The 24,200-nt window shown below is 56.5% G+C and overlaps 1 protein-coding gene across 12 annotated transcripts in view; it reads right to left on the bottom strand.

Annotated features, from left to right (window-relative positions):
- Window positions 1-18,961, bottom strand: part of SNED1 (sushi, nidogen and EGF like domains 1) — an 89,990-nt gene extending 71,029 nt beyond the window's left edge. For all 12 annotated transcript variants that reach the window (XR_006713276.1, XR_006713277.1, XM_045481982.1 and 9 more), the window contains exon 1: window positions 18,368-18,961. Coding sequence is in view for 10 of the 12 variants with exons in the window: in XM_045481982.1 (XP_045337938.1) it covers window positions 18,368-18,580 (213 nt within the window). In the remaining 2 variants the exon portion in view is untranslated. The remainder of the gene's footprint in view (window positions 1-18,367) is intronic.
- Window positions 18,962-24,200: the final 5,239 nt, after the last annotated feature.

The raw sequence follows: 24,200 nt of genomic DNA, 5'->3' as shown, positions 1-24,200 counted from the left end.
CAAAGGAAACCTGGTATAGACCATAAGGCAAAAAGTATAGCTAGAAACCAAAAGGGCCACTTCTTGATAATAAAGGAAGATATAACAAGTTTGCATTTTTACATGCCTAATAACAACGTTAGTTATCACATAAGTGAAAAACTGACAAAAGGAAATAGGTCAATTCATAACCACTGTGGAACATTTCAACCTACATTCCTTAGCAAAATGGACTAGGCAGACAAAATTATCTGGCAGAATACGGAAGATTTGAGCCATGAAAATAGTAAGTGACCTAATAGATAATACAAATATCTTTTTAAAAATTTACTATATACTGATCACATAGCAAGTGTCAACAAATTTCAAGTGATTGCAAAAAATAGTTTGTTCTCTGGCCACAGTGCAATTACACTCAAAATATTAACCCCAAAAGGTAGGAAATTTCTATGTGTATGGAAATTAAGAAATATAGTTATAATTAACTTGGGAGCGAAAGATAACAAAAGTGCTGTTTAGAAAAAACCCGTGAGGGTGTGGGGCGCCTAGGCGGCTCAGTCGGCTGAGCTTTGGCTTCAGCTCTGGCTCAGGTCATGATCTCGCGGTTTGTGAGTTCGAGCCCCACGTCGGGCTCTGTGCTGACAGCTCAGAGCCTGGAGCCTGTTTCGGATTCTGTGTCTTCCTCTCTCTTTGTTCCTCCCCTGCTCGTGCTCTGTCTCTCTCTCAAAAATAAATAAACATTAAAAAAAATTTTTTTAAATAAAAAAAAGACTCATGAGGGTGAGGTGCCAGCAAACTTAAAAGGGGAATTTATACCCTTGCATGCTTATCTCAGTGTGTATACTTAGTGAAGAAACCAAAAATTTAGTAAATAATCCACATACAGGAAAGAAACAACAACAACAAAACAGGGGAAGAGAAAAACAAACAAGAGCACAAGTTAATAAACTAGAAAGCAAACACTGAAAAAGAGAACCAACAAAGCCAAAATTTGGTCTGTTTCAACTACCAGTAAAATAGATAAACTTCTGTTGGAATTGGTTAAGTAAAAAAAAAGGTACTGATGGCCAGTATCAGGACTGAAAAAGAAAATTTGGCTTCATACTCTGACACTCTCAAAAAAGATAACAAGAAGATACTGTCAATACCTTTATAATAACAATACCTTTAACTTTTTAGATGAAACGAAAACAATTTCTAAAGGACTGGGTTAAGAAGAAATAAAGGAGGAAGGATGTTAGCATAACAGAGAACTGACTTTCTGGAAGAGGATGGACAAGGGCCTCCGTGGACTGGAACGAGAGAAACTGAGAAGATGCCCCAGGATCCCAGCAGATAGTGTTCTCCACAAGTGAGGTGTAGTGTGAGTCGGGGGTGGAAAGTGAGGGTGCCCGCTGTCTTACCTGTAATAAAGCAGCGCAGTGAGAGCTAGGCTTGAAATAAGCCATCCGATCAGAACTTTGGTTGTTACCATGACAATGGGGTAGCAACCCTCTAACGCCCCAATGAGAAAGCAGAAGGGCCCTGATGACTGAGTAAAGATTCCCAAAGCTGAGATAAATGGTTTTAACAATGAGGATTTAGAGAATTTTTTTTTAAGGATTTAGAATTTTGAGGGGACCCGAAACATTGGAAGTCCATTTGGTTGAGCTGCGTGAGTGACGACCGCAAAGCCTTGCTTATTGGTGCAGAGTCACTGTCTTCTGCTGTGTCCCTGGATCGTTGCTTCCTCCTCTATCCTGACTTCAGCTGCTTTAAGGAAAAAGGCACATATGGCAGGAGACTTCAGAGAGGGGAAGGACTTATACTTTTACGACGCTGGGATGTATTCGTGTAGGTTCATCAGTTATAGCAAAGCTAGCACTGGGGTGGGGATGTTAATAATGGGGAGGCTGTGCATGTGTGGAGGCGGAGTATATATGGGGAACCTCTATCTTCCTCTCCATTTTGCTGTGAATTTCAAATTCTTCTGAAAAAAATAAAGTCTTAGAAAAAAGACAACCCAATAAAAAATGGGCAAAGGACTTGAATAGTGAATGGGCATTTCTTCAAAGAAGGTACACAAATAGTGTAAAAGATGCTCAGCATCATTAACCATCAGGGAAATGCAAGTCAAAACCACAATGGGACAGCACCGCACACCCACTAGGATGGCCGTAACGAAAACAAAGAGACAATGACAAGTGTTGGTGAGGGTGTAAAGAAGTTGGAACCCTCATACACTGTGAGTGGAATGTAAAATAGTACAGCCACTTTGGAAGAGTCTGGCAGTTCCTCAGATGGTTAAACATAACATAACTACGCACGTCAACAATTCCATGCCAGGTATATATCCATGTATATCCAGGAGAACCGAGAACACATCTACACAGAAATCTATACGCAGATGTTCATAACAGCATTATTCACAATAGCCAAACAGTGGAGCCAACACATGTATCCATCAGCTAATGAATGGATAAAGGTAAATGGAATATTATTTGGCCATAAAAAGGAATGAAATCCTGACCCTTGCCACAACACGAATGAACTTTGTCAACATTATATTAAGTGAAAGAAGCCAGACAAACTAAACTGTACGATTCCCCTTCTATGAAATGTATGGAAGAGGCAAATCAATAGAAACGAAAGTAGATTTGTGATTGCCGAGGTCAGGGCAGAATTGAGGGGCTGGAGAGTGACGAGTGTGGGGTCAGGGTTTCTTTTGGAGGTAAGGAGAATGCTCCAAAATTGTGGTGATGGACGAACAAATACTTGAAATATATGAAAACCCATTGCATTGTAAGAGAGTGAAAGGTATGGTATGTGAAGTATATCTCAATAAAGTGGAAGGAAGGAGGGAGGAAGGGAAGGAGGCGGGCAGGGGTTGGGGCTTGGGCGTCACCCGAAGCTAAAGGCCACACGAGCGAGCAGCTTCCCCTGTGCACGCCACCCCCTCCCCACCCCCCACCCGCCCACCGGGCTTCTAGAGGCAGAGCATGGGCCTCTGACTCAGGGGAAGACAAACTTGCAGTGGAGACAGGAAGCTTAAGGGAACCCCATGGCCGGGATTCAAGTCCCACGGCCTCTGCGTCTAAGTGTGTAGTTGCCGCCTGCCGTTCCGCCGGGAAGGGCTGGGGCTTCTCCTTTCAGGGGCCGCTGTAGTTGGGAGACCAGAGGACACCGCAGAGCCCTGTCTGCAGGCTCTTGTGCAGAAACTGGTGGGGTCCGGGCGTTGCGGGCCCAAGAGGCGCTTCCATGCGGCAGCTCCCCCTGCCCGAGGCAGGGCCCAGCTGGGAGCTTGCAGAAGCCAAGGTGACCCATGGGGGCTCATGACTCTGAACGTGCCCACGGGCTCGGGAAGGGCCCGACGAGCTGGGCGGCCAAGGGGAAATTGCACAGAGGCTAAGGCATCTCGGTTTTATGTGAAAAAATGGCAGCTACCCCTGGGGGAGCTCGTCTTTCAGGCCGGTGCCCAAAGCAAAGGTGCTGGCTCAGTGGGCCCTCGAGTCACCCAGGGTCCCCAGAAAGCCTGCCTGGCTTGCCACCGCTTTGGCCGAGCTGGGGCCCGATGGTGTCCCCTGGGGGGCAGCAGCCTGGGGAACTGCCCCGGAGCCCCAGCTCTGGCAGGGCAGCCTGCGGGAAGGTCGGCCGGTGCTTCGGGTGGGATCGGACGCGGTCACCCTGGCTGAGGAGGGACTCTTGACCAGGCACGCCAGATTTTTACTGACCTTTGAGTTGCTGCAAATGGTTTAGCTGGGGGTCAGCACGCTGTTCCGCGAAGGGCCAGATAGTAAATGTGTTTGGCTTTGTGGACCACATACGGTCTCTATCACATATTTTTCTTTGTTCTGTGCTTTTGTTTTTATAGCCCTTTAAAAATATAAACAGCATTCTTAGCTCACAGGCCATCCGCAAACAGACGATGGGCCAGTCCCTAGGCTGTCCTTTGCAGACCCCTAGTCTGGTCTTATAAACAAAGCTCTGCCGGAACGCCGGGGTGCCGCTCACCCCCACTCTGCCTATGGCCGCTCAGAGTTCAGTATCCAGACAGAGCCCTTCGGCCCGAAAGCCCCACATACTCGCTCGTGGCCCTTCGCTGAGAAAGCCTGCCATCTGTCATCGGGCCTGCTGCTCGGAAGGGCCCGGCCTGGCAGACGAAAGACGCCCACCTTTGGGGCCTACTAACGTGGGCGCACGGTGCGGCCACTGGATTCAGTCTGGGTCACTCAGAGGGGTCCACAGGGAGGAGCGTTCTCTGATGGCGCTGATGGGGACCAAGCTGCCGATGGAGGCCTCTCGCCGGCCGCCACTGCCCCCGGGATCCCTCCTTATACCGGAAATGGCACCACGGCCACGGCAGGGACCCAGTGAAAGGAAAGGCCTCTGTGTTGCTGGTGCAGAAGCCCCTCCCACACACCGGGTTTGTCCCCATGGAAGCTGGCCCGCTTTCCATCTTGCCGAGAAGGACCGTGGGCCCCCAGGCCCAGCATCTGGGGGACAATGCTGCTGTGGCAGCCCAACCACCTGCTCCGGCCACATCACTGTCAACTTCCTGGGCCATTTGTGCCCGACAGAGATGCTCCCTCTGTGTCACAGGCCACTGAGCAGCAGAACTGTCCAGGGACCATTCTATGCTTCCCACCATCCACTGGCATCGGGCCTTGCCGAGCTCTGGATCAGCCTCCCCAGACCCCACCCCAAAGACCTCCGCCCCTGACACCCCGTGGCCCTGGTCTGGGCAGCTTGCTCACTGAATGTGGCCGTCCCCCGCCAGGATTTGCTTCCTCTTGGTTGCCCTTGGGTAATGACCGGGACAAAAGGGAGGAGACTGATATGGAGTTGTGCGGGCCTATTTTGAAAATTGGGGCCTAGGCCCACACTGCTCCTGGGCACGATGGTGCAGCTCCCCCTACCAATAGCAGGACAGGCCAGCCCCTGGGGGTGCCTGCCGGGTGCCGCCGGGCCGAAAGGGGCCTCAGGGTTCAAACTGAACTCTGGTGCAGCCACCTGGATTTTCTTGGTGGACCAACACGTCCCTCGGTCCTGGAGACACAGGTCACTTGGGTGCGTACCCCCTCACTGTCATCTGTGGTGGTCCACGGGGGCCGAAGTAGGGGTGTGATGAGTCTATATAAATTTCACTCAGATGCCCCCATTGCTTTTTTTCTCCTAAAGCCTGCAGGTGAAAGGTCTGTGTGCGAGCAGGCGATGGGTGGAGAGAAGGCACGAGATCCTGAGATGGGCACACTGTGCAGGCGGAGACCCACCTGGGCACCGGCAGGGGCCACCTCGGGCCTGGGGGCTCGGGGGTCAGAAGCAGTGACGATTCTTTCCCCCTGGATCCGGCACCTGGCAAGGCAGGGAGCACCGCGACCCGTGCTGGGTTTGCACCCCTGCTTGCGGCAGAAACAGTGGACGTAGCCAGTCACAAACTATCCTGCTGGGCCTGACTCCCAACGTGGGCCCCTGCCTCTCACGGGCTACCACACATGTCGTACGACCTTGTCTGGGTCCTTCAGACACAAGTTCACACTTGGCCTTGGGTTATGTCGTGTGTGGCGAGCAAGGCCATAGGAGCTTGGGGACACGGCCCACAGACCTCAGGCGGAGATCCAGATCAGGTTACCATCAGATCCCAAACTGTAGTGGCCTGTGCCCCTCGGGGGAGGGTGAGCCACGGAATGTCCCTCCACAAGGGTGGAGATGAGGGGGCCAACCGCGCCCCATCGGCCTGAGACCGAGGGGGTTCCTGGGCCTTCCGGTGCTGAGACCTGGAAGGTTCTGGTAAAGCAGGATGAGATGGTCGCCCTAAGGGGAATCACCTATTTGGCCCATTTGCTGCCCCCGTAATTACGGTGGTGGCGCCAGAGGTCAGCGGTCCGAGCTCCTCGTGTGGGTCGTAAGGGGGAGTAGCCTGGCCTCAGGCCGCACCCTGGCCGAAGTAGCCCCTGCCAGCCTCTCCGGGACTCACGCACAGCCGGCTGCACCTGCAACCCGGCGGCGAGGTGCAGTCCACACCGCAGGGCTTCACGCTGCTGCTGGGAGCCCCGTGGGGGGCAGCCCGCGGGAAATGCGTCATGAGGCAAATCACACAGAATCGGTCCCGGCCTCTGTGGTCCGACTGATCAGATTGACTGTTGGAATGGCAGACTCATGTGAAAATCTGAGTTGGGCCAAGAACGTGTGGGGCCGAGGAGGCGGACTGTGGAGAGAGGCAATCTGCCATGGGTCCTCAGCGCCTTCGTGTTTTTGTTGGGTATGCCAAGAACGCAAGGCTCCGTCTGCCGTCCCCGGGCTGCGGCTCGGGGTTGTGTTTGCAGAGATCAGCTTGAGGGATGAAGTGTCTCCCTTCTGCACAGAGGGCAGGCTTCCCCAAGCTCAGTGTTTCTTGGCCGTGACACAAACCCACATGGGGGGAGCATGTACCTAGACCCCTGTGTTGCCCCGTGGGACTCAGGGAGCAAGGGACCCCGATGCGGATGACTGCTCTGTGCTGCCCGCTGCACCATGGGTCTGTGCTTCTGACCCAGGAGTCTAGGGTCCTGCCAGCGCCCACCCCCCCCACCCCCAATCTGAAACAGGCTAACATGAGCCAGTAAGGAGGGCACAGCAAATCCTAGGCCTTGACAACTTCACGTTAACAACCTTGAAATTGTACATAAAATGGAAATTTTCCTAGAAAAACACAACCTACCAAATGCGAGGAGAAATAGAAAACTTTTAAAAATATAATCGTTAAAGAAATTTGAATCGGCACAAAACTTTCTCCCAGGAAAGCTTGCTCCAGACGGCAGCCCCAGTCAGTTCCAGCTGACATGTAGGGGGTAAATCCAGAAACACACCCGCCCTTCTAAACAGAAGAATCACTTCATGAGACGGGCACGATCATGACACTGAGATTAGCAGGGCCAGTTCGTGCAGGAACAGCAACCAGGCCAGTTCCGCTCACCGAAAACGTTGCCAAAATCTTCAGTAAATTAGCAAACTGAATCCAGTGATGTATGAATAGGATAAACAGCTCATCATTGGCAAGTTGGATTTTTGTGAGGAGTACAAGCTAGGCTTTACATTAGAAAACCAACTAATTTAAGTAAGTTAAATGATCCACTTAGGGGAGTAAGGGAGAAAGTCCTATAATCACCTTACTAGGGATAGAGATGGCAGTTAATGAAAGTCAGCATCCATCTGTGATCAAACTTCTCAGAACACGAGGAACGTAAGAGAACACCCTTCATCTGATAAAGAGTGTCTTCACGATAAACAAGAACAAACATCATGTTTAGTGGTGACATACAGACTTGGTTTCTGAGACTGGGAACGAGACAAGGAGCCTTCTAACACCATTTCCACATTGGAGACCCGAGCCAACACAGCAAGGCAAAAAAAAAAAAAAAAAAAAAAAAAAAAAGGAATCAAAAAGTAAGGAGATCAGACAGGGAGGAACACAGCTGCTATGAGTTGTGTAGGATACGAACATGGTTGTAGAAAATCTGAAAGAATCCCCAAATAGTTTAGTAAAACTGATAAGAGGCTTGGTTCGGTTCTTAAATATAAAATTAGAAAATGTAAAAAAGTCAACTGTGGTTCTACATACCAGCAATAAGCAGAAAAGAAATGAAAGAAAATGCAGCATTTACACTAGTAAAAATATAAAGTGCTCAAGAATAAGTTAAACGGGAGATGCACAAGACTTGTCCGCAATCACTTCTAAAACTGGATTGAAAACATTCACGACAACCTAAATCAATATAAAAGCGCACGTGTTCCTGAACCGTATGACTCAATACTGTAAAGATACCAGTTCTCCCACGCGGATTTATATACTCAAGGCAGTGTCAAAAAATCCCAGCGAGTAGGTGTGTGTTCGTGTAACTTGATAAGCCAATTCTAAACTGTGAATGAAAATGCGATGCCAAGAGTGACCATGACTCTCTCAAGAACGAGGCAGGTGCTTGCTGTGACAGACACTGAGGTCTCCCACATCACCGCGGTAACCTGGCGATGCTGGCTCAGGGACAGAGAGCCGGGAGGCAACCCCACACGCAGGACAAGCCGTTTGGGCAGAGGGGGCGCGGTGGAGCCCTGGGAAGGGGGACAGGGTGGTTCCTCTTTTGTAAGATGGGAACCTGTGTACCTTCGATCTCGTGCCACACACGGAGCCCAGCTCCAGGTGCGTTAGACGCCTCAGTGTGAACAACAAAACGATCCGGCAGTAACACTGTTGGAGAATAGATTCCTGACTGCTGAGGGTGGTTTTTAAAATCCGGCACAAAGACTTCTAACCATAAAAAGAAGCCTGGACACATTTTGTTACATTAAAATTAAGAACGTCTACTCACCCAAAGACGCCATTAACGAGGGTGAGATAAGGCGCAGAATGGGAGGAGAGATTTACGATACTTGGGACCTGGGTTTGTCAAGCACTCCCCCAAACCAACAGGAAAAAGGCAACTGTGTAGAAAAGAGGGGGAGGACTTTACAGATGAGGAAATGCAACAGCCGGTGAACACGCACAAGATGCGTTCAGCCTCGTGGAAGAGAAAGGAAATTCAAATCGCATTAACGCACCAGTGCACAACTGCCAGATGGGTAAAAGCGTCGGCTAGGGTGTCATGCGGTGGGGACGCCTGTCGCCGCCACATCTAACGAAGCTGAAGACAGGCGCATCCCCCGGCTCAACGCTCTCGCTCTCGTGTGAGACGTGCCCTTGTGGACGGACACCCGGGTACATGTTCCAGAGTTTCATAAACAGCCTTGTTGAAAATAGTCTAAAAGTAGGAACCCCAAATGTCGCCCACGGTGCAGCAGATAAACCACTTGTGATCTCTTCACGTGATTATCGGCAGTGACAAACCAAGACGGCGCGCCAAACGTGGGTGGGCGAACGTCCGCACGGTTTGGAGCAAAGGAGACAGGTGCAAGAGAACGGGCTCCGCGTGCCTCCGTCAGACCGAGTCTGCACACGGTCTTAGGGGTGCATGGTGGGGGGTGGGGAGGAGGGTGAGGGCATCGCCACGAGGGGCCGGGGCCAGGGGCTTGCACTGCATTTGTGCCTTTGTGGCACATGCGTTTAGGAAGGGAGCTAAGGGTGAGAAGTCACAGGTGGGCAAGGTGACTGCGGACGGGACAGAGGCCACTGCAGCAGGCACGGGGGACCCTGGGTCGTGTTGGAGCTGCAGGCAGCTATGGGCCACCTGCCGGGGTGGGACTGGCCTGCACCTCCCTCCCTGCATCCCTTAGCTGGTCTGCTCCCCACTGTGGCTCCTACAGACAGACCACTGAGTTTCCTCCTGTCTTTGAAGTCCAAGTCCAGCCCCCAGGTGTGTGTGGTGTGTGCCCCCATCCCACACTGACGCTGCCCGCCTCCCCCCCACCCCCCGGGTGTGGGCCTGGAGCCCAGGGGGCCAGGAAGGAGGCAGAACAAGCCGGCCCTGTTTCCCTGCCAGGGCAGGGCCGGGCCAGGACCACAGCCGAGAAGGCGGTGGGGGCCCAGGGGCTGAGCAAGCGGGCTGCTGGCAGGCGCTGTCACCTGGACAGGAACCTTGTTGGACTTCCTTTACCCAGATGAGAGCATCTGCTCGTCCGGTGAGGGTTTGGGGAGCGGGCAAGCCGGACCAGAGGGCTGGGTGTGGCGGAACTAGAGCAGGGAGCTGAGGGGTGCGGGGAGCCGTGTGGCCGCCGCTTTCCACCCCACACCGGGGTCCCTCCCCTCCTTCAGGGTGGGGCAAATGCCGCTTCCCACAAAATTCCAATTTTATTATTATTTTTCTACGTGCAGTAGTACCTTATGAAACATGCGATGCGGACACGGAAACTGAGGAGAAAGGATTAGGCCCAGACTCCCCCTCAGATGCCCCCCTGTCGCCACGTGAATGTCCTAGATGAATCTTTTAGGTCTGATCTGCACCTGTGACTTAGAGGAGGGGGACCACCAGCACTACTGAGCCACTGAATCCCCAGAAACGTGGCCACGGGCCTGAGTGTTTGCTGGAGCCCGGGGCCTGGAACGGCCACCCCCCACTGGCTGGCCGTGAGGATCTGGGGCCAGATGAGGGGACTGCCCAGCTCACTGGCACTCTCACAGAGACACACGGAGACCCCAGGAGCAGTGGGGACAGGGGACCTGCCTGCACTGGTCTGCAGGACCTGTTGCTCCCAGGCCCTCCCTGCAGACCCTGCCGGCCAGGCCTCCCTGCGGCCACCCTGTGGTGTCCCTAAGCCAGGCCCTGGGGTCAGTTCTCCTCTCCCACACAGCGGCTGTCTCTCTGGTGTCCAGGCACCTGCTGCTGAGAACAAGGCTGCCGCTGGGGGTCCCAGCCCTGGGTGGGACTTGCACACGGGCTACCTTGTGAGGCCTGTGTGGAGCACAGAACCGAGTGCAGGGGTGGGTGACTGGCAGTTGCCCCCTCCACGCCATCCCCCTGCACTCTCCTGTCCCAGGCAGGTGCAGGAGGCCTGCGGTCAGTCAGCGGAGGGGGTGTTCCAATCCCCTCTGAGCTGGCTGATGGTCCTAGGGAAGGAATTGCTGGTGGTCGCTCTCAGGGAGGCCCCGGAGCCACATGTAACAGGAAACTGCAGTGACTCTGTGAACTGCAAGGTGGCCCTGGGGTGGAGAGGCCCCTCTTTGACCTGGGGGAAGGGCATGTGTCTGTGTGCATGCGTGTATTGTGTGTGTGAGTGTATGTGTGTATGAGTGTGTGTGAATATGTATGTGTATGAGTGTGTGTATAAGTGTGTATGCATACGAATGTACACGTGTGTACGAGTATGTGTATATATATATATGAGTATGCGTATGTGCATGAGTGTATGTGATGAGTGTATATGAGTATGAGTGTGTGTATAACTGTGTATGTATGAGTATATATGTGTACATGTATGAATGTGTATGTGATGAATGTGTGTATGTGTGTGTGCATGTGATAAGTGTGTGAGTGTGTATGTGATGAGTGTGCGTATGAGTGTGTACATTGTGTATGTGTGTGTATGAGGGTGGATATGTAATGAGTATGTGTATGAGTGTGTATATATGAGGGTGTATGAGGGTGTATATGTGTGTATGAATATGTATGTGTGTGTGTGTGTGTGTGTGTGTGTATGAGTGTGTGTACGTTTATGAGGGTGAATGGGTGATCATATGTATGTGATGAGTGTGTATGTGTGTGTATATACGATGTGTGTGAGTGTGTTTGTATATGAGTATATGTATGTGTAAGAATGTGCTTGTGTGTATGAATATGTATGTGTATATATGTATAAGAGTGTGTGCATGTATATGAGTATGTATGAGTATGTGTGTGTATGAGTGTGTGTATGTAATGAGTATGTGTGAGTGTATGTGTACAAGTGTGTATGAGTGTGTTCATGTGTATGAGGGTATATGTGTGTATGAGTGTGTATATGTATGAATGTGTATGTGATGAGTCTGTATGTGTGTATGAGGATGTGTATTTGTGTATGAATGTGTGTGTGTGAGGGCGTGTGGTGATTGTGTATATGAGTGTGTACCTGTGTGTACATGTGTATCAATATGTACGTGTGTATGGGTGTGTCTGAGTGTATAATTGTGTATATGTGTGTATGAGTGTGTGTATGTATGAATGAGCGTGTATGTGTGTACGAGGATGTATATGAGATGAGTGTGTGTATGACTGTACATGTGCATGAGTGTTCGCATGTTTATGAGTGTGTATTGTGATTGTGTATGTATGACAGTGTGTATATAATGAGTGTGTGTATGTGTGTATGAGTGTGTACATATATGAGCGTGTATGTGATGAGTATGCATGTATATGCATATGAGCATGTGTGTGTACGTGCATGAGTGTGTGGCTGTGTGTAGGTGATGAGTGTGTACGAGTGTGTATATGCACATGAGCGTGTGTGTGTGCCTGGGTGTGCAGTGCGGTGTGGGGGCTGGCCAGAGGGCGCCCATGCCTTTTCTGCAGGACCAGCCCTCTCCCCGCCCCCCCCCCCACGCCGCCTGTTGAGAAGCACAGAAGGACAGCACCGGTGGCATTTCCGACTTGGATAAAACCAGGAAAGAGCGGAAATGTCCTGGAGAGCCTCTCGGAGGCGACCTGCAGCCCAAAGTATGTGACGTGTGTTTGGCGGGTCCCTGAGCCGGGAGTTTGAGGGCTCGCCAGTGCCACCCTTGCTGGGTGGAGGGGCTGCTCTGAGCGGGCCAGGCAGGCCTGGAGGGGAGCCAGGGACCCCCGAGGCCATAGCACCCCTGCTCTGCAAACATCAGATCCAAACGGGCGGGGCCTTGGTTCCTGCTTTGACTTCTCTGCCAAAAATAAAACAATAAAGCCCCTGAGGCCTTTTATAAGCTTGTTTTGAAAAATGTAGGCATGTTTTTTATTTCCTGGCAGCTTTCTGGGTAATTAGGATTCCTCCCACGGCACAGTTGGGGGCTGGAGTCCGGCTCGCAGGGCAGCAAGTGGGCAGGGCCCCTGGGGCTCCCGGGCAAGGTCAGGTCTGAGCTCCGGAGACCCAGAAGTTGCCGCACGTCCAACCCAGGAAGGAGGGGAGGCCCGCCCCGGGCTGAGCCTCGGCAAACAGGCAGACTCAAGGGAGTGGCCCCAGGGCCCACTTCCGGGGGAAGTGCCCCCACCAGAACTGGGGCAGGAGGGAGTCCCCCCGAGGCTGGGACAGTCAGAGTTTGGAGGAGTAGTCCCTTCTGCCCCCACAGGCCCAGCCCGTCTGGATCTCGGGCCCCGGGACTGGGCTTCCTGCCATGTTCTCCCTTTCCTCTGTCCTCCTCCAGGGCCGCCCTGTGGCCACCCTCTGGTCTCCTGGGGGACCCCACAGTCCAGGCCCTTGTTCCCCCACCAACAGAGGCTGCCTCCCCGGGTGTCCCAGCACCTGTCCCTCCTTTATCCTTGTGTACATGGCAGCTCCCGCCTCCCCCTCCCCGGCAAAGCCTCCCCCCGCCTCTCCTCTGGTACACCAGGACCAGGTGCCCCCCCAGGGCAAGAGCCCAGCTCCCCAGTGGCTCCTGGACACGCCTCCCTGTGGAATACAGTCCCACAGCATCTGGGCACCCTTGCCCTCCCTTGGCATCCATTACTAGCCTGAGCCGCTGCCTCCCCGTCTCTCTGGAGACCATGTTGCCTTTCAGCCTGGTCGACTCCTCAGATACCGGGGCCCTCCTTTTGGACACCCTGCACCCCTGGGCCACCCTGCATCTCTGTGACCACCATGGGGTCCACTGTCATCCTGCAGCCACCACAGCTGGAGATGCAGCTGGTGTGTCCCTGCCCTCCACTCACACTCACTTCTGGGGACAATAGTTGCTCCACCCCAGACCCCATCCCCAGCAAGCTTCTGAAGCTGCCTCTGCCCATGCGCCCTCTGCCCAGAGTAGCCAGCAAGGCTGGAGGGACTGCGTTTGGCTTTGGTCCACCCCGAGGCCAGCTCAGGGGACAGTGTGGTCCTGGTCTGCCCCCCGGTGTGGAGGGGCTGGGGTCAGGGACCCGAGCCTGGACCCCGTCCTGTTCTCACTCCTCCTTCCCGCACTCGGCCTGTGCAGCTCAGACTTCTGGACCCATTGAGTCCCCTCGGGCCTGGGGAGCAGGGCAGTGGCTAAGCACACAGTAGGTGTTTAATGAACAACTTGCCCCACTTTGTAAAGAACCAGTTTTTGGATGTTGAGGCCCTAAGGCTGGGCCTCCCTGGAGACCAGGTATGGGGTGAAACCAGCCGGGTGCCCTCACCCAGCTGCCTGCTCACAGACCCATAGCAGCGGAATCCCTGGGGCTCAGGCTCTTCCAGATTGTTCTGTCCTGGGGCCCATTCACTGCCCCACCCCCATCACGGATCACAAGGAGCACCCGTGCCCAGGGCCCTGTTGGGGAGGCTTGTCCTGGCCGCCCTGTACCAGTAAATGGGAGGCAGTCAACACCCGAGCCTGCGGGGCTAGGAGTGTCCAGGGCCAGCCGTGAGCAGGAGGGCAGGTCAGTGGGTGTCCTCAGGAAGAGCAGCGTTTCTCAAATGGAACTCTGGACAGGCACCAGGAACCCCTGGTCAAAATGCGGAGTCGGGCCCATGCAAGCCTCTGGAATCAGACCCTCTGGGAGGGCCCGGGGATCTACATTTCTACCATGCCCCCTGGCGACCGGCAGCACACATGCTGGGGTCGTGCCCTGCAGGTGCACACAGCTCCTGATGGCTGCTGGAGCTGAGGGAGGTGGGGGGGGGGGTGGCGGAGCAGTTGCCCCCCAGGCTGAGCCAGGCCAGGTGAGGCGGCCACCTGACCCAGCAGAGGAAGGTGTCGAAGAGGATGCCCTTCTGAATGGCCGGGGCAGTAAGCAGACGTTCCTTCGGACGCAGTCAGCCCACTTGGGGGAATTTATTGTGAGGAAAGGACGAGAGACCCGTAACAAGGCGTGTATAGGGTGCACGCGCACCAGCGCACCGTCAATTCATGGGAGACACTGAAACCAGCCACAGGGGCAACAGTCAACAGAGCAGTCGACTTAAATAATTATGATGCAGCCACAGGAAGGAATATTACACTGTCACCTAAAAGCATGTTTCTATAAATTTAAGGCATGGGAAATGCTCACAGCCTAAAGTACTGAAAGAAATATGCAAAATAGAAACTTGCACGAAATGGGAGCCCCAGGTTTGTCTCGTGGGACCCTAGGTATGCTTGCAAACAGATCAAGAAGAATTTCACCAAAATGTTAAAAGTGGTGTTTTTGGATGGTGGGATTATGCCTGTACCATCCCACTGATCAGAAGATGAACGACAACATTGACCTAGAAGCTTCTAGGAGCTAGCTCTCTTCTGGAAGCCAGGATAGCGCGGTGAACAAAATAGACAAGGATGATGGTAATACTAAACCCAAAACACTGCTGCTAGTGCATCTGGACTCCTCGATTCCGAGCAAGGGCTCAGTCAAGGTTTTGGAATGAATGAATGAGTGAATGAATAAATGCACGAGGGAACAAGTCACTGGCGAAGGAGTGCACGAGGTTTCCGTGGTGAGTTGTCTGGAAGGACAGGGTTTGGCGAGCTGGTCGCTTCTAGCTCCAAAGTTCATACGGTCACCGAGAGCTAAGGAGTGGGGACCCCGGACTCATTCCCAGCTGGCCAGGCTTGCCTCCCAGTGGGGCTGGCCAGGTGTGTGGCCAGGTGCTCTGGGCACAGACACAAGGGTGTTCTCACCAGGAGGCATTCGCTCAGTTTTGATGTAAAGTCAAGCTGACAGCATTACTGCAAGGTCGCAGCCAGGAATGTCCTCCCACTCTTAATCCACACGCTCCCACTGCTCGGATTTGCCCCGTGCGCTCGCTCTCCCCCCTCTGTCTGTCCGTTTGTCTCTACGCAATGTTTCCTGAGCTGTTGGAGAGCGAAGGGCAGACAAGAATGCTCTCTCCTGGAAGTGCACACACAGGACCCAGGTCGGGAAGCTAGAGGTCGATGTGAGGCCGTCCACACTACTTCCTCCCATCTACACACTTAATCGTTTACTTCCTTTTACCGGTGCGAGCTCACTGGCTCCCCCTTTATCCAATGGCTTAAAACCTATTACTACCATTATTTTAATGCTCAGATTGCCCCCCCTCCCCCGTATGGCCAGGGAGCCTGTTCGATGGCCTCTGTGTCCTCTGGACACATCCCAGCCATTCTTGGAGCACTCTTCTTCCTCCTGCGTGTGACTGATTTCCAGGCACATTTTGCACGTTCCCTGCCAGGGCTCTATCATCTCCAGAGAGTCCTGGTTCCTTCCAGGGAGAACTGATGTTTGGCAAGCAGGATCTGAGCACTAGGAGTGCTTGGCACTACGGGGGTATCGCAGCGTCGCTCTCCCTCAGTGGACGGAGCCAGGAAACAAGCGAGCTGTGTGCGTAGACACGTGTGCAAGGGCCTGTGTCCACAGCCGGCTGCCATAAGATGTGAACGTAGACGTACGGACATCTGTACTGTGAGGTCATACCGCCGTGGCTCGCAGGGCACACGTCCACACGCAGGAAGTGGACACCAAATGGCAACGACTGAGGTGGGGTCAGGGGCCAGCACAGGAGACAGCTGGAGGGTGTGGTGGGGACAAGGGGGCCAGACCACCCAGCCTCAGGGCCAGGAGCAGGTAAGGGCTGGAAGGAGAGCCAGGATCTCATTCACATTTGGTAATTAATGCTGCTTCAGCCGCCTGATGCACAGGCTCGAGGGGCAGGACCGGGAGACAAAGGCCAGCGAGGAGGCACCTACGTGCATCCAGGCGGGTGGGAACGGTGGCCCTGCCCAGGGCTGTGGCCATGCAGGCACTGAGGAGTGGGATGTATTTCTAAGTCTCCAACGAGGAGGGGACAAGGGAAAGGAGGGAGGCATCAAAAGGCTACGGTGGCCCTAGGGAGGAAGCAGGACCTCTGTCTGGGTCCTGCTAAGTTTGAGATGGAATGCTAAGGAGGCAGCTGGACAGGGTGGTCTAAAGGCCCCTGAATCTGCATTCTGAGCCTCAGTTTCCCCATCTGCCCTCTGATATCCAGGCGTAGCCACCAGGTAGGCATGGGAGGCACTGGCCAGATCACCTGCTTTGGAATAAACACCTTCCCTTCTCTCACTTAGCTTTAATCGGAGCCACCCACCGGCCTGCTCGTGCGGGACCCCCGCGCCCTCCCGGTGCCGTCAGGCAAGCTGTCCGGGCGTGGCACCCTCAGGAATCCCACGGTCTTTCTCGCCGAAGGAAGAGAAGGCACAGCGTGGCTACTTGTGTCCACATGGACACTTGTTTTTCCAATATTATCTTTGTTTCCGGAAAAAGCTCTCACGGAGATATATGTTTTGTTAGCGGCCATAATGTTCATTTCTGATGAAACTGTTTGTTTTCCTAGTAGATCTTTCCACTTTAGAACCATTTCTCCCAGTTGTTTTGGTAAGAGTAGATGTTTTTGGTAAGGCTCTTAAGAAGGTCAGCCGTTTTAAGAATATTTTCACCCGTGACTGTGAGGGGGAAAGCTGAGCCTGGCCCAGATGCTTTAGGAGCATTTTGACGGTGTTCTGTTCAAATGGTGCCAACGCGAGTTTTCCCATTTCCAAGCTGCGCGGGCCTGCTCTGGCCCCTGCAGACCCTGAGCACAGCTCTGCGCTGTTCGCCGCGCACTTCTGGAAGTCAGTCTTGGCCTACAGAGAGGACGGTGGCCCCCTCCTACCCACCGTCACGTCACCAAATGCTGCTGCCAAGGTGCGGAAGCTTCCCGCTTCGGCATGGGGAGTGCCGTGGTCGCCGGGGGAGACGGTGGCCACGGTGGTGGAGGGGCTGGTGGTGGCCACTCGGACGGGGCCCGGTGAGGGTGTCAATGGTGCAAAAGATGGGAGTGGTGGTGCGGGTGGCCTTGAAGGTGGTGGGGAGGGTGCCGGTCATGTCAGGAGGGGCCGATGGCGTGGGTGACAGTGGTGAAGGGGGAGGTGGTGGCCCAGCAGGGGGTGCTTGGGCGGGTCGATGGCAGGACGGGTGGTGGAAGTGGCAGTGGATGGAGTTGAAAGTGGCTGAGGTCGTGGTCGGGGCGGCGGTGTTCGAGGTAACAGGGCATCCGGCCGGCCTAACTCTTTTCTATTTAGGGGACGGCAGGTGCCCAGCGGCCCACCCACAGAGCAACGCGGTGACGAGCCATCACGTTTCATTCCCTCTGCGGCCCACAAATGGCTCCCACACCGGGAGCGCCAGACACAGAACCCTCGCCCTTGCCCCTCGCCCTGAGGACTCCTGCTGTCCTGAGTGCCTGGCCCCAGAGCTCCCTCTGGGAGTCCCGTTCGGGAGGCACTGGCCTGAGTAAGTGGCTCCTGGACTCAGGAGGAAGGGAGAAAGGGAGGGAAAGGCTCGGAGGGGACACTCCGCCCAGCTGCTGCCACACCCAGGGGGGCTTCTGCCCGGAAGCAGGCCCTGCCCTGACTACCTGGCCAGGGGTCCCAGCCTCCTGCCAGTGGGCCTCAGGCGTCAAGGAGGGCGGGGCGGGGTCTAGGTGGCTGCCAGAGGGTACTTGCAGGCCAGGTGCGGAACTGAACAGGCCAGGTGCCCCGCTCGGGAGACAGGCCCCAGGGAGCACGTGGCTGCCGTCACACTGACGTCTGGGACCAGGACGGGGCCAGGACTCTGCGGGGGGCCAATGGCTGGGCGGACGCGGTGTGCGCACGCTGCCCAAGCCCCGGGGGCGGGTGAGGCCGGGCCCGCGCTCCGCTCGCCCAGGTGGCCGGGCCGCAGCTCGAACCCCACCCCCGCCCGCCTCTCCCGCGGGCCGCTGTCCGGCCTTGGCCGCCGCAGGGAGGAAGCGCTGTCCTCATTCCACCTCTGGCCGCCGCGGTGCCAAGTTGCTGGCGGCGGCGGCGCGAGTCGGGGCGGCGGGCAGCGGCGGGGGCGCAGCGCCCGCCCCGGCGCCCCCGCGGCCCGAGGTTACTCACGTAGAGTCCGGAGTGCTCGGCGCCGAAGAACGGGAAGGGCACGGAGAGCGGCTGCAGCCCCGAGCCGCCGTCGTCCTGCTTGGGGGTGACAGCGTCGCCGCGCTCCGTGCCGAACGGGTAGAAGTCGGCGAGGGCCACCGCGCCGCGCACCCCGCGCACCCCGAGCCCCAGGGCGGCGGCCAGGAGCAGCGCCCAGGCGGCGCCGCGCAGCATCGCCGGGGATCGGCGGGCGGGACGCAGCAGGACACTGCGGGGACCGAGCGGGGGACACTGCGGGGACCGAGCGGGGGACAGAGCGGGGACACTGCCGGAACCGAGCGGGGACGGAGCGGGGACGCAGTGGAGGCAGAGTGGGGCGCAGTGGGGACAGAGCGGGGGGCGCAGCGGGGACGGAGCGGGACCGAGCCGGACGCAGCGGGGACAGAGCGGGGACCGAGGGGCCTCGCGGTCCGCGTGGGGCCGGAGCCGGCGGGGCCGGGTGCGGTGCGGGAGGCGCGGCGCGCCGTCGGGGAGCTCCCGCGCGCTCGGCCGGGCCGCGCTCGGGTCGCCGCTCCGCGAAGGAAGGCGCCGGGCGGGACCGCGTTCAGGGCCGGCCCCGCCCCAGGGGCCGCGGCTTAAATACCCGGCCGGGCGGTCCCCGGGCCTGGGCGGGGCCTGGGCGGGGCCATGCAAATAAGGCCGCTCTTAAAGCGCCAGGCCCCGCGGGAGGGCGAGGGCGCTCGCTGCGCGCCTGGGGCCGCCCCGCGACGGCGGGGAGGAGCTCCCCGGCCCAGGCTTTGGGGAGGTGAGCGCTTCGCGGGCGCGCTCCTGCGGCGGGGACCGTCCTCCTCCTCTGTGGGCTCCCAGCTGCCAGACTGGAGCGAGCCCAGAGGAGGCGCCTTGCTCACGGCGCAGTTCTGAGACAGACCCTAAGGCCTGCCTGCCTGAGATGTTGGGCTTGGGTCGCTGCTCTACCGCAGAGTGTCCTCGGGGGCCACCCTGGCTTAGCAGTGCCTTGGATACCCTTATGGAAGTGGCCAGGGGCCAGCCCCGTGTTGCTCCCCAAGATCGGAGCCTGTGGACACTTGTTGGGGGGGGGGGGGATGCTCCTGGTCTGATTTTATGTGAGGACCCCTGGCCTGGGGGAATTCAGGGCACTAAACAGGTGTTTGCATCCTGCACTGACCCATCAGGGAGAAATCCCCCGGGAGGTTTTCTGATGGGTTCAGGGCCCTAAGGGAACTTCACAGCAAGAGAGTCTCTAGCAGACTCCAGGGTAAGGAGGGCTCTAAGGGAAGGCTGGTCCTCTTGGGCCGGGGGTGGGGGTGGGGGGGCAAGTAGACGGATGTTAGTGGGCCTGGCGGACCGCAGTAGGGCCTCCAGAGCCCAAATTCAGATTCCGTATCCCCAGCTGTGGCCATCCCAGCGCTTCTCCCGTCTCTGAGACCACTGACCGCACACCTGGTCCCTCCCCAGGTGCAGGGCCTGACTCCTGGGGTTGAGGCCCTCCCCCACCCCCTTGCTCTCAGAATCCTGGTGTTAGGGGATGTGTGAGTGCAGGCCCAGCCCGGAGCCCCCGAAGACAGCGGTGTTCCCGTCAGAGATCAGCAGAAACAGCCAGCACGATAGCAGCAGCTGCCACTGAGTTTCTGGACGCTTTTACGTTGGGCTCTGTGTCTTTTCTGTGTGTCCTAAAACGTCTTCAGTGAACAGGTGTTGCTCTGTGGTCAGCAAGAAATAGTAAATGTGACTTTTAGGAAGTAGTGGAAAGGTCCCCTGAGTGTGACTCTGAGGGCCAAAGGTTTACACAGGTCCCATTCGGCCAGTATCCTGGCGGCCTCGTCGTTCAAGGAGGCAGCCCCGGTGGGGCACTGGCCCGAGAGAGGGTCCCCTTCAACTTCTCTCTGGTTCCCCTGTGCTCAACTGCGAGAAGGCCAGCCCTGGGGCCGGGCTCCTGCCTCAGAGAACCCTGGACGGCAGGACCACCGTGTGGCTCCAGGGAAGGACGAGAAAGGTCAAGGCCTCCCGTCTCTAGGAAAGGTCAGAGAGGACATCGAATCACGGGGCTGTGCTGGGAGCAGAATCTTCACGGTGTTGTCAGCAGGAACCTGGGGAGGAGGGGCACGTCCCCACTTGCTCCCCTCCACCTACACATGCACATCCCCACTCACACACACACTCCCGTTTCCACGTGCATGCTCACACATGGAGACAACACTCACACTTCCACACCCACACTCGGTCACATGTGCTCCCACATACAACACTGCACACATTCCTATGTGCTCCTCTTCACTGTCGACCTTCTGCCCCAAGGGATCCTAGTAAAGGCCCATGTCTGGGCTAGGTTATCGGTCCACCTAGGGGCTTGTAGGGAGTAGGGCTGCCCCAGAGAAGGGCTGTTTCTCTAGACATGGTGGGAGTGGTTGGCCTAGACAGGGGGTCCCAACCAGGGCACTCAACTGAATCCCCTGGGTGGATTTGGGAGGTGCTCAGGCCTGGGCCCCACCCTGGATGGCAGGTGCTTGTGGGTCTAGGCTGGAGCCAGCCACAGGCCGACTCTTCGGTCACGGCCCCAGTGAGGCCACGCTTACCTGGGGCCCAGGCCTTGCTGCCTATTTGCAGCCTGGTCTGGGAGACTGGGGGTTAACATGAGGCCCCACCGCTGCTGGGCATTACATTTCAAACACACACACACACACACACACACACACACACACACACACCTCCACAGGCAGCAAAAAAGAGGAAAAAAGTGTTTTTTTTTTTTTCAGGTGCTAAAAATATTATCAGGAAATACTTTTCAGCAATGTGCCGTTTTAGGTTCCCCTCTGGACTCAAGGGCGCCTTTGTCTCTGCCACAGAAAGTCCACATTTATCAACACCAAAATCGTTTTATCAAGCAAGCTCATGTTCTGCGGCCAGGAAACCTGAGCCTCCCCAACAGGCCTGTGACATTTTAGTTTAGGGCCTGAGTATGTGTGCAATTTAGATGGGGGAGCCCTGGAGCCGACCTCGGGACACCCCAGGACTTGGGGCTCTGTTGGGGCAAGGTGGTGCATCCTTCCCCACAGCGCACCTGGCCTGGTGGGCTTGTCCCTACAGGGCTGGGTGGGGCTCCCTGAGCAGGGCTCTGGCCGGGGCCCTAGAGGGCCCGGCTGGCTGTGCCTCCCACAGCTTTCTCTCTAGAGGCAGCTAGCTGAGCGCAAACCTCCCCAGAGCAGCCAGAAGCCCCTGCCCCAGGTAACCCTCACCTGCCCCAGGAGCAAGGCTAGGAAGTTACAGGGCCCGAGGCTCAGGCTGGGTTGCGCCCTTGCGGAAGCCCACCCTACCTGGTTGTTTCACGGTGAGGCTGGACGGCGTCTTGTCACAGGTGGGAACGCCTGGTTCAGGATGAGCAGAAGGGACGGTCCTTGGGTCCTGGGCCCCCTCGGCTCCGCCCCCCCTGTGTGCAGCAAGGGGGCACAGCCTCCAGGGAGCCCCCCCACACCTGGACACCTGACGGGTGTCCTGCTATCTATCGGAGAGAAATGATCAGAATAGGGTTCAACGTTTACTTCCTGGGAAGTTCACTGCTGCTTTCTTCTTTGAAAAAACTAGAGAGGAATTAGAAACCCTTCGAGCTGGAGAATCTGCAGGGAGAGGCCAAAGATGGTTACGGGTGAGCTCAGGTTGGGCCTCTCTCCGTGGTTTGGGTGAGGCCCGCTGCTATCCCCCAGGGCACAGGGCAGAGACCGAGTGTTCCACAAGCGCCGGGGACGGGTGCGACAGAAGGGCTCTCAGGTGGCCCCCGCATGACACTTTGCTGAGAGGTTTGGCAGCTGATAAAATCAAGCTTCTGTGGCATTTTTCATGACGTGGGGAAAAGCCTCATGATAACACGTCAAGTAAAAGTTTTCAGAGGAGTATTCAGCGTGGCACGTGCAGCAGCCCCCAACCATCGGGAATGTTCCAGTTTTACCTGAGGATCTGCTGTCACGGAGCACGGGCGGTGGCGGGTTTCTTTTTCATAGGTTTCGTCGTCACAGGTTTTATTTGCAGTTATTTGAACAAATTAATGTTTAGAAGCCGGAATATCAGTGACCCTGGTTCCAGCCGGCCCGTTGCCTGCTCCAGCTGTGGCCCAGGTGAAGCCCCCGCCTCCCTCGAGGGCTGGGGTGCTGCGGGGGGCCGGGGCCTGTGTCCTCAGGGTGTTCGTTCTCCCTCCGCCGCCTCGTCTGTCCGGTGGGAATCACGGCCTTCCCTGGGCTCCCGGGGGGCCCTTTCTCTGTGGCATCCCTGCTCTCCTCCTTCGTACACCCCACCTGCAGTGGCTACAGGGTGATGATGGTGCCCCCACCCCTGTTGCTGAGGGTTCACGATGGGCCCGGTGTCAGTGTGGGCGATACCTCGTAGAGGGCTCACCGTGCTCCTCGGGGGTGGGCTCGCCCATTTCACAGATGAGGAAACTGAGGCTAGAGAGCCTGTCCAGAACCACACAGCTGGAAGGGGCGGAGCTAGGATTCCTCCAAGGCTGATGAGTCCCAAACTGATGTGGGGGCTGCTGGGCCTCTTGTAGGCTGGAGGCCTCCGTGCGGGGTGGTCAAGGAAGAAGCCGTGAGCCTTTCCCCTCAGGCCACAGGGAGGGCATGGGCAGCAGTACAGCCTGTCCTCTCGGCCTGGCCCCGCCCCAGGCCCTCCTGCCTTGACCTCACCTCCGGGAGTGTGGGGCGGGTGGTGCGTGTGAGGACAGGTGGATGCCCGGCAGGGCTCCAGCACCCCAGGCACTGGGACCCACCCTGCTCAGCGCCCCCAGTCCGTCTCTGTCCTCTAGTCGGCAGGACGCTGTGCCTGCAGCCTCGCTGGCCTCTGGGTTTGACTCTGACCTCTTGGCGGACTGCCTTGTGGCCTTGGCCCAGAAGCAAGACCTTGTGGAAGCCCGGTCAGGGAAGCCCCCGCGAAGTCCCCTGTCAACAGGTGTCCCAGGGCGCTGTTGGGAGGACACGGCCAGGCTCCTCCAAGTTCCGGGGTAGTTGTCAGACGCACAGGCCCTTGTGCTGGAGATGCTCAAGGAAACACCAATTTGTTTCCACTAGAAAAATCCTCTTTTTCCTAAGTGTGTGACTTTATGTCGAGTAAGTAAAAACTAGCATCTCCTACGTGGATTCAACTATTAACACACAAAACCCGAGAGGTCTCACAGGTGCTGTGAAAGTCCCGCATGTGTAGCCGGGGCAAGGAAAACACCAAGTCACCAGGATGTTGGTCAAAACATGGGGCTTTCATTTTACTCATGAGAAGCCGCCCGACCCCTTCCGCATCGGAGATACATTTTCCTCTTTCACCCGTGAGCGTGCACTTGCTTCTTCTGTGCCGGGAGCACCCACGACGCCAGCGGGTCCGCAGACACGCACAGACTCGGGTCTCCAGCTGCTTGTTCCTCCCTCCTCACGCCCCCGCCCGGCCCGGCCCTGGGGTCCTTCTGCCGGGGGGCGTCTGTCTACTAAAAGCCAGGCCCCGAGGGCCACGCGTCCCCTGTCGGGGCCCCAGCCTCTCCCATTTGGCAGAGCACGCTTCTGCAGTAGGGGTGCACCTGCCCGCTAGCCTCCACCGGTGGCACGGATCGGGCCGCAGATAGCACCAGTTCGGCCTCCTGGGCCCAAGGCAGCCACTGCCAAGGGGTCACCCGGCGCTTCCTTCCGAGCCTGGGCTGGGCTTCAGAGCCACACAGCCACCGGTGGGCAGGCTGAGTTGAGGGCGGAATGAAACCCGGCTGCTCCCATCCTTCTAGCCGCTGCTTTCGTACACATGACCGCCTGTGGGAACACATTGCTAAATTCAAGCGGAAAGCAAGGTCTTGACAGGATGGCCTATT

The sequence above is a fragment of the Leopardus geoffroyi genome, chromosome C1 (genome assembly GCF_018350155.1).
Source record: "Leopardus geoffroyi isolate Oge1 chromosome C1, O.geoffroyi_Oge1_pat1.0, whole genome shotgun sequence".
Lineage (NCBI taxonomy): Eukaryota > Metazoa > Chordata > Mammalia > Carnivora > Felidae > Leopardus > Leopardus geoffroyi.
The sequence above is the reverse complement of the archived record's forward strand: the minus strand, read 5'-3'. Positions and strand labels throughout refer to the sequence as shown.